This window comes from Anopheles ziemanni, chromosome 3 (genome assembly GCF_943734765.1).
Source record: "Anopheles ziemanni chromosome 3, idAnoZiCoDA_A2_x.2, whole genome shotgun sequence".
In the NCBI taxonomy this organism is placed as follows: domain Eukaryota; kingdom Metazoa; phylum Arthropoda; class Insecta; order Diptera; family Culicidae; genus Anopheles; species Anopheles ziemanni.
This window is the reverse complement of record NC_080706.1, coordinates 65,582,225-65,592,007: the sequence shown is the minus strand read 5'-3', so window position 1 is coordinate 65,592,007 and position 9,783 is coordinate 65,582,225. Positions and strand designations below refer to the sequence as shown.

The 9,783-nt window shown below is 41.4% G+C and overlaps 2 protein-coding genes across 2 annotated transcripts; both read right to left on the bottom strand.

Annotated features, from left to right (window-relative positions):
• Window positions 1–235: 235 nt before the first annotated feature.
• LOC131286888 (adult enhancer factor 1-like) lies at window positions 236–4,152 on the bottom strand. The gene is made up of 5 exons (XM_058315896.1): window positions 4,011–4,152; window positions 3,396–3,681; window positions 2,970–3,344; window positions 2,658–2,889; window positions 236–736 (listed from the first exon to the last, which is right to left on the bottom strand). The coding sequence occupies exons 1-5, from the start codon at window positions 4,022–4,024 to the stop codon at window positions 294–296; spliced, it is 1,350 nt and encodes a 449-aa protein (XP_058171879.1). The 5' UTR covers window positions 4,025–4,152; the 3' UTR covers window positions 236–293.
• A 1,531-nt stretch (window positions 4,153–5,683) lies between these two features.
• On the bottom strand, window positions 5,684–9,328 carry LOC131285284 (polyserase-2-like). Its single transcript, XM_058314137.1, has 5 exons — window positions 9,026–9,328; window positions 8,078–8,601; window positions 7,130–7,164; window positions 6,288–6,514; window positions 5,684–6,222 (listed from the first exon to the last, which is right to left on the bottom strand). The coding sequence occupies exons 1-5, from the start codon at window positions 9,326–9,328 to the stop codon at window positions 5,704–5,706; spliced, it is 1,608 nt and encodes a 535-aa protein (XP_058170120.1). The 3' UTR covers window positions 5,684–5,703.
• Window positions 9,329–9,783: the final 455 nt, after the last annotated feature.

The following is a 9,783-nucleotide window of genomic DNA, read 5'->3' as shown; positions in this document are numbered from 1 at the left end:
ATAACTAAAACATAAACGACACGGTTTTAAGGTTAGACTGCAGATGAAATAACATTCCACGTCGTAATTGCTCTGGGTTTCGTTTTACTATTCGAACATGGTTGCTTCCCTCATCGGATACGATGGCGAGACGGGCTTTAACCTTGCCGAGCAGACGCTGCTCGCTGTAAAGTGTCGAACACCACACAAAAATGCAAAACAGGGTGAGGATGGGATACCGACGACTTTTGCCATCACGGAAGAAGGAAAAAGAAGGGACAGCAGAGGGATGCGAGGTTAAACCGGGCAAAAATTTAGTTCGACGACTTGCTGTTGCAAAAGTTCTTCTTGTGGATCTTCAGATGGTTCGCTTGAGCGAACGACTTGCCGCATGCTTGGCATCGGAACGTCAGCTCTGCCGTATGGTGCGACGAGTAGTGATCGGTCAGCTCGTTGAGATCGCTGTAGTTCTTACCGCACATGCTGCAATCGAGCGGGTTGTCCTTCTTGTGCACCTTCATATGGTTCTTTATATGGCTCTGCTGGATGAAGGACTTCTGACAGATGTTGCACCGATACGGACGCTCGCCGTTGTGAATGCGGATGTGGTAGATAAGGTTGATCTTCTGGATGAAGCTAATGCCACAGATCAGGCACTCGTGAGGCCGCTCACCGGTGTGGATCTTAGTGTGATTCGACAAAGCCGACGACTGTACGAACGCCTTACCACAGGTAAGACATTTAAACGCACGCTCGCCTGGGAAAAGTGAAGTGATAGCGGGTTATCAAAACTATACGATAATGTTTTTCTTACGACCTAGCGGAGGGCATTGAGTGGATGAACAACAACTGTAATGTCCAGACATCTAACTCATACCTACAAATAATCCACAAACTCAATCAAGCGGATAGCCTGAAGTTATTTTTGTTTTTGAGCAAAAACAACGAGTTAGACAAGATGTATGATAACTGTGCTTGTACTAGAAAATTGTAGATTTTAACATAAAATGTAAAATTTGATTGAAATTGGTTAGTGCAAAAACAAACGCTTTTTTCATAAGTTTAAGTACCTTTGCCCAGATATGTTACATTTTACACCCATAGTTGGTGGTATAATGGGGCAAATATCAACTAATTAGGCCTTGTTGTTCTGGTAGTTCTCCGGTAAATTTCAATTATGTATGAAGTTTAAAATAAAATATGTCACCAGAATACATTAACCCTTTCAGTCTTTTCATTTTGAGAAAATTGGAGCAAAAAATTGTCACAATATTTTTCATTATTTTCGTAAAATTTATGGCGTAAAACAGAATAGTAATATTTTATCAAGCATTAAACGACTAATTCACTAAATGGTAACCAATACTCCTATGAACTATGATAATGAGCTAGTACCGCTATGAACTATGATAATGATTTTGGCAATAATTAGCTGCTTGTGATTGTTTTAGGCAACTTATCAGCAATGGTCTGGCATTTGAAATATTGTTCATTGGTACCGATTCGTATCATTTAAATGCTTGTACAAAATGAGCAAAAATGCAACAATGAGTTTTCGATGCGGCTACACTCCAAACCATCGCGGCGCAAGGGTAACATAAACAAAACGAGAAGTACAAAAACACTGCTGGCCCGAGTGTGGCTAGCGCAAAACTCTGAAGTTTAAACTCTTAACTTATTTGACGATTTTCAAGTAACAGTTTTTCTAACGTAAGTGATCATTATATCTCGTTTCAATAGCGTCCACAAAATCTATCGATACAATTCATTTATATGAATGCAAAGATTTCTCTATATTTTTTCGTTAAAGATGTTAAGAAAATATATATGTTTTGTTCAATACAACCGTTAGTCAGTTGACTATTAGAAATTGTACATCAATGTTTTGACCTGAAGACCTGACCTTTTTGTTGTCAACCATTTACGGTTTGTAGAACGCAACACATGTATTCAACACTACGTTAACAGTCGTGAAAGTGTGTTGTGTAGTTCTAGTGGCTGGAATATTTTATTGTAAAGAAATAGTATGAAAAAGCTGGAGAATTTAATCATAGGTTCATCCTCATTCAGAGTATCTGTGGCAGCCGAGCGGTAGCGCCGGTTTGAAAATCGCCCCATGAGCGCTGAGGCTCACCACATCGACGACATGGGTTCGAATCGACGACAAGCGAGACCGGACCCTCCCCCGTACGAGAGGGCTGACTATCCATGTACATATAGGGAAAAAGTCTCGTAAGCCCTTAACGGGGAGGCATGACCAACACGGTCGTTACGCCAAGAAGAAGTCATGACTAACACTCTGACGTCCGGGTACATCTATAGATGCAATAGCTCCGTTTCAGTTTGCATCTGATCACATCATTTTGGTGCTGTCAACGCTGTCTCCTGACACGCACCACAGATTATTGGATTTAAACAAATATCAAATGGAAAGTAAACACATTTCGCAGGAAGCGTTCCTGTTCGTACGTAAATTCTAATAAAGATTGAAAAAGAATGATCAAATAGGCCGGTTGCGACACCGTGAATTGTGCGGACGTCAAAGTGTTAATAGTGTTCGGAATTCCGAACATGTCCATTTGAAAGTGACAAAAACGTACTCATTTAGTTGGCCTGTCATGTACTGTGGTAGTCAAAATGGAAGGTCCTTTTCGGCTTAGCACCCAGTACCTACTTACCAGTGTGAATACGCTTGTGATTATGCAGTGTCGACTGGTGCGCAAACACCTTGCCACAGACATCGCACCGGTGCGACAGTTCCGGCACGTGAATACGCACGTGGTAGTTCAGCTTGTACTTATCCTTGAAATATTTCCCGCAAACGTCACACTGGTACTCGCTGACCGCATTGTAGTCGTGGTACTTCCGTTCCTTCTTGCCGGGCGACTTGACCGTGCGAATGAACTGTTCCTGCAAGAGAGTAACCGTATGCCAACGAAACGGGAAAAGATGGAGCTTAGCAACAAGACCAACGCGAGCCAAGAACAGACCTGGTTCCACCATACTTCGGGGATTTTCGTCACGGTGCGCACGTAGTTTTCCGTGTACTCTTCCTTCACCTTTACGAGGAACCCTTCCGGAAGCTGCGGGATAACGATGTTCTTGTTGGCTTTGCCTTTCTTTTTCTTTTTACCCGTGCCGGTGCTTGGGGTGGTTGTGGTAGTCGTTGTTGTCGTTGTCGCCGGGGCATCGGTGGCCGTTGAAGTTTGTGCCTGAGGTGTTTGTTGTTGCTGTTGCTGTTGCTGTTGCTGTTGTTGTTGCTGCTGCTGCTGCTGTTGCTGTTGTTGTTGTTGTTGTTGTTGTTGTTGCTGCTGCTGCTGTTGCTGCTGTTGCTGCTGTTGCTGTTGTTGCTGTTGCTGTTGTTGCTGCTGTTGCTGCTGCTGTTGTTGGTGTTGCTGTTGTTGTTGCGCAGCAACAAGCTGTGATTGCATCTGTGCAGACAAGTGTTGCTGCAGCCCTACCATCTGCGCTTGCTGTTGCAGTTGAAGTACGTGCTGCTGGTTGTGCACCTGTCCATCCGGAAGCTTCTCGTACGGGTCAAACTGCTCCTTTTTTAGGTTCACGATCATTCCGGGATGCGTGAAGTTCAGCAGCTGATGCTGGCCCTGCTGTGGCAGCTGATGATGCTGCTGGTGGATGAGGGGCGGGCCAAGCTGATGTTGAAGGTAAATACCTTCACGTTTCACTTCGTTCGGGATGAAGCTGGAAAAGCAACGAGAGTGATGGATAGGTAGAGTGTATGGGTGTCCAATCAAATGAGAACATGATGTGAGGGAGGGGACGGAGGACGACAACATGAATTATTTTCGAGTACAGTTTTCATCTTCGCTTCGTTTTGGACAGCAACGCGTCAACGTTGATGCAATCCGTTTGCAAACGGAACCCTCCTGCCGAGCCAATGGAACCTCCGCCCCGGGCACGAGCCATAATTTCGGAGCATATACACACGTACGCACATACACACACATCGACGTAACACACGGGTGCACACGACGGGCGGCAAGTGTATCGCATCGCCATCGATTACTTACAAATTCATTTTCATTCAGCTGTTACAGGACACGGCGAGCGGCTCTAGAGCATAACTTTTCACTGATTCTTCCCTCACGTCTTTGCCACTTTGCACTTTGTTACACTAAACAACGCCAACGAAAATAAAACAAAAACATTTTCTTCTTTTTTCTCCCTGACAAGCTCGATTGAGGTTCGAGGAAAAATGCTTTGTGTCACGATGCATGAATCTTATGCAGGTGAAACATGAAGGTGCTTTTATGGTCAAAATGGCGGCAAGCAGTTTGACAATTCTGCATGTTTTTTTTCACAGCTGCAGTTATATTTCTGCGACGAATTGTGTTTTCGACCAAAACGGGTTTTTTAGAAGACAGCTTATAAAAATAAACTAATAGAGTCGCTTTGATCCCCAGTTAGGAACAATGTCACACTAAATAAGAAGATGAACTATTCGCTAAAGCATACCCGGTTGACAAAAATTCAAATTTTTTGCAGCTGTCATGTAGTACCAGCAAGTTTTTCCATGGCAGATTGCTGGGACTCTTGCTGGAACTACATAGTACCAGCAACAATGTCAATTTCTGTCAACCGGGTGGCAACATAATTCTTCAACCGTTCGCTTTTGACATAAACATTTCTTCCTCAAAGTCGGAACCGAGCATGACTGGTTCCTTTTTTTGAGAGTAAAAATCTGGCTAAACATGACAGTTAAAGTTCTCATCTAATAAGAGTATTAAGGTCTAGCGAATCAGGGTAAAAATTTCATCAATGTGTCGAAAAGTAATACAAGTGAACGTCGATTATCCGGGGGTGTCGGGACCGGGAGGACCCCGGATAATCGAATTCCACGGATAATCGAACATATACTAAAATACGTTTATAATAGCTGGTTTGAGTCTTGTCGCCGGTTAATCCGGCCCCGGATAATCGACGTCCGACAATAGTTGTATAATAAAACATCTCCTTTTCTTCCTCCAGCTAAATATTACCGTGGGACCACACTACAGCGTACCATACCGAAAAACTGGTACAGTGAAGTGACAGCGTATCATACCAAATGCAACCCAGCACTTCTGGGTTGCAGCGCACCATACCAAAATCGGTTTTTGACACCTGACCGTACTAGTTTTTTTTGTGCTAATGTCAAAAAGTGTGTCAATGAATGTCAAAAGTGTGACAAGTCAAATGTCAAAATCTTGCACTACACACAACCTGAAAAGAAAGCTGGATTCTTGGTTCCTCAAAATTAGATATTTCTGTATGTTTCGATGCTGGAAAACATACATGAAATCGACTAGTCGTAGAACCGAGAGTCACTTAGCCAACCAATTTAGAATATGGCACTCTTTAAACATGAAGTCTTTATCGATGGGCATGTTTTGTGTAATTTCATTGCATTATTTGAGATTAGTTTACTTTCGCACAATGCAAAAGTGATCTAAAGTTAAGGTGTAAGCACACGTAACCAACAAGTCATGTCATATCAAGATCGCAAATCTTCTATTGTTAAGTTCGAGAGCTTTTTTTTCTTTCGGGAGCATTTTGTCGCCTTGCTAGGAAAGGAGCTTTAAAATAAAAAATCATAACTTAAGTTGCTAGAGGGATTTCCTACGACAAATGAACCGTAATCAAAAATTCTTTCATTCAAATTAGTAGCAATCTATTTGTGGTCTGGATGATCGTTGCATGAATATTGTAGTACAATTTTACTTTTCAATTCGCATCGCGGAGGGTTTGGGTAATCCAGTTACTGAATTTTGCCACATTAACGTACGCACCAGGAACCCCATTTTCATGGCAACCAAGTCCCCAGGAAACTATCCCAGCCAGAGCATAAGTCCCATCCTCCTTTACACATGCCAATGGCCCACCACCATCGCCATCGCACATGTCCACACCCTCTTCGGCGCCGGCACATAGGACACTTTCGTGAAGCTCAAAAAATATAGAAAGCCGCGTGGCTCGGAACATTTGCAAACAGGTCTCCCGGGGAATGACGGGTAGGTCAATACGCTTCAGAACGTTGGCAAACTTGGATGTATGTGCGTCAACTCCCCAGCCAGTGGATATGCATCTTTGCCCGTCAAACACATCGTCCGGTTTCGGCAGGCAGATTGGTCTGATATGATGCTGAAAGGTTACTTCTTCCACCAGCTTGACCAAAGCGATGTCATTTCTCAAGCCAAGTTTAATGTAGGCTGGATGAGTGATGTTACGTTCAATTTTAATATCCTTGAAAAAAAAGGCGGAAAAAATTTAGAAGAAACTCACACTACAAATTCTAATGATTCGTTTACCTGTACTGGATAGGGCTCGTTGGATTTATTTGTTCCTTGAAGGTCCCACTCACCGAATCGGGCAAGATACTCTTCACCTGCTTTGAAAATGTGAGCAGCTGATACGACAAATTTAGGATGAATCAACGAACCTCCACCAACAATCTTTTTGAGGGATAAATCACTATTGGTTGCCATAATAACGACCATCCATGGAAACTCGCCGTATTGAGCGTAGGAACGATTACCTTCAAAACGATACACCAAACCGTTGGGATTAGACTTACCACATTCTGAGTTCTCGACTTTTCTCGAAACTTGGGACTGCAAAAAAAAGGTTATTATATGTATTTGATGCTCATTCGATTGCAAAAACGAGAGTAATCCTACTGGTTGAAGCGGAAATTGTGGAGCAGTTTTGCAACAGGTTTGTGTGTCCGTACAACCACCAAGTTTCAGTTGAATAAATTCATGCTCTTGTGCTTTAGTTTCGTCGTAAATTCCATTGGGACACAATTCCTTCGCAACACAGTGTCCATCGGAACACTCCTAAAAACATGGAATAACATTTTACTTATTTTTATAAATTACTAAACTTTCGTCAATCAGACATACCGAATTTCCAACAATTTCTGTATCATTTCTGCAGCAGACTAACATTAAGTCGATGCATTCGTCGTCATCATCGCTCGCAAGCCGTAAAGTAATATCCGGTGAGTTATTTTTATTGTACACGCCATTTTGACACACAAATTTTGGTAGACAGTATCCTCCTTCACACTTCTACACAATGTAACAAAAGTTAATAAATTAACTTAAATGTTAACAATTTATGAATTTGCCAATGGAATCTCGGAACTTACCTTCAACGGTTCGTCGTAGATGTTGTCGGATGTTGCTGCACAAACCAACGAGTACAAAACGAACAACACGCACCAATAGCTCATCTTGGTAAAACAAACTTGCTCTCGGCGAGGCTAGATTAACACTGACATAAACCGTGGCCTTTTCAAGATCTGAAACAGGCAAAGATGTCGGTCCGATAAGCAAGCGTTTGCTATGGTCTGGGGGAAAAAGGGCCCAACGTGAGTCCCAACGGGATTCCCCAAATGATTGTTTTTTGTTTGCGCTTTTTTTTCCGTCAAGAACACGTTTTGCTTGCACGAAAACTTCCTCAGCCAACCATAATATATGCATCTTCAGATCTTGCTAGCTATATTCCGATTTTGCAGGTTTCAATCGTCATGATTGTATCGCTATTTTAGGACCCGGTGTTCAGCTCCACAAATGTAATCGAATGATTATCAAGTAATTTGAAGTTTTAGAAAGAAAATATTACAATATCTCAATTTTCTTATAGGCAAAGTTGACCAAAATTTTTGTTTCCGTTAGCGTTTGCTTTAGTTCATGAGGTTAAAAGTCCAACTTTATGTACTTTTGCCGAGGGTTTTATCCAAGGGCAATTGCCTTTGAGTTTGGAGTGTCGGACTAGTGTGTCGTGGTTTGACTATCTTCGTGATTTCGTCGCTTGCATGTTTTACTGCCATATATTGCTGTCGGATAAAAACTCAAATTGTCCATTTTATTCACAAAAGTGAACAAGCTTCTTCCTGCAATACATATCATATTTTATAACGTTGTTTCTCATTTAAATTTCATGCGTTAATTATGCATGTTTACGCTATTGCCGTGTTGATATATTTATTGTGTTTTTTGAACATTTAATTCGCTAAATATTATATTTCATTTTACATTTCTTTAATTTTTCTAGTGTTATAATTCCCTTTAGTTATCAGTTTTACTACACTTACATGTCTGCCAACGTATGTTCTGGATAGATATTGCTGTTTATCCATGATACATATTTGTTGACAGCAACGTACGCGCCGGGACGATAATGCCCTCCACAGCCAATACCCCAGGATACAAGTCCTGCCAGCACGAAGCTGTCATCTGGCTGCCTACAGGCTAACGGAGAACCGCCGTCTCCTTTGCACGTGTCCACGTCGGCTTCTCCACCGGCACATATGAAACCTTCTGGAAGGCGATAGTGTGGTCCAAGACCAGCAAACTGAATCATCCTCTGGCATCTGGCTCGTGGGATCACGGGAAGGCTGATCTTCTTCATAATTCTTGCGTAACTCCCTTCTACCGATCCCCATCCGTTAGAGATGCATCGTTCTCCGTCAAACTCGTCGGTTTCTTGTGGGAGGCAGATTGGCTGAATGTGTACCTGATACAATACTCTCGTTTTAAGGGCAAGTAACGCAATGTCGTTCTTTATTGGAGACAGTGAGTATCCTGGGTGTATAATGATTTCGTCCACTGTGATTTCCTAATACAGAAAAGTTATATCTAATTATAATATTATTTAAAACTATTTTAAATATTACTGTAAGAATCAGGGTATGTAATCTAATTCTCCTCTCATCTAATGGAATTTATTTAGGAATTATTAATTATGGATTTATTTTATGAAAATTGTTTGAAGAACTTAATGCAACGACAACATGAATACAACACAAAACATTTAAAAACATATTCGTATAAATGCGTGAAAATGAACTTGTAACTATAGTTTCGATAGCGCTTTCAATCCATACTTTCACTTTGTTTGAACAATGTTTCATATAGTTGCACCGATAGTAAATGCATAAATGTTCTTCTCCAACTAAACATTTTTTAATTATATGGAACATAATTCAATCTAGAATTTTTAAGTAATAATGTTACCTGTTACTTAAAAGTAATAATGTTACCTGATGCGGGAAGAGTTCTTTGTCGGTACCGATGTCCCACTCGCCAAAACGTGCATGAAGTTGGGATTTTCCTACAACATTATGAGCGGTTGTGAGCACATACAGCGGATGTATAAGTGCTCCTCCACATACGAATGTTGCTGCGCCGGACGTCTTATTGATCGTTGCAATAAACACCACCCATGGAAACTCTCCGTACTGTGCCAGCGTTTCGTTGCTGTGTAGCGCATAAAACAGTCCATTTTCATTCATTTTACCGCACGTGGCCCCGTAGTTTTCCGACGAATCCCCTTCGATTCGCATTTTCTATGGACAGAATTTTACAGTATATTTATTTTGTAATCATGTAAACAGGTTCGCGTAATATTTTTTTTTATCATACCATGCAGTTACTTACACTTTCGAACGGTAATTCTATTTCGGAGGACAGAACTGTGTTACAGCATACCATTAGGTAGTCGGAACACTCATCGACATCTTCCAGGCGCAAACGAATGTGACCGTCGTTATTATGTGTTCCATTAGTGCACAAATATTTTGAAACACATTTACCTCCAGGACATTTCTACAATGAAAAATTTTACAATCGTCGATTATAAAATCTTTTTTCTCTTAACAAACTGTTTACTTGCTGCTCATGTTCATCTTCCCATTGAAATCCCACCACTACGGTAAATAGTGCAAAAAATATATAGGAATTCATCGTGCTACACTCGACGTTTACCTTTCCGATGTAAACAGTGCACTGAGGCAATGTT

Excerpts from the sequence above, each read along its gene's own strand:
- LOC131286888 (XM_058315896.1), bottom strand. Across the intron at positions 2,890-2,969 it reads CCGAAGTATGGTGGAACCAG|GAACAGTTCATTCGCACGGT; the intron begins GTCTGTTCTTGG and ends ACTCTCTTGCAG. Across the intron at positions 737-2,657 it reads TCACAAGCGTATTCACACTG|GCGAGCGTGCGTTTAAATGT; the intron begins GTAAGTAGGTAC and ends CACTTTTCCCAG.
- LOC131285284 (XM_058314137.1), bottom strand. The coding sequence starts at position 9,328 with ATGCGAATCGAAGGGGATTCGTCGGAAAACTACGGGGCCACGTGCGGT. Across the intron at positions 7,165-8,077 it reads GAACATACGTTGGCAGACAT|CAACATCCGACAACATCTAC; the intron begins GTAAGTGTAGTA and ends TGGTTTGTGCAG. Across the intron at positions 6,223-6,287 it reads ACGAGCCCTATCCAGTACAG|GATATTAAAATTGAACGTAA; the intron begins GTAAACGAATCA and ends TTTTTTTTCAAG.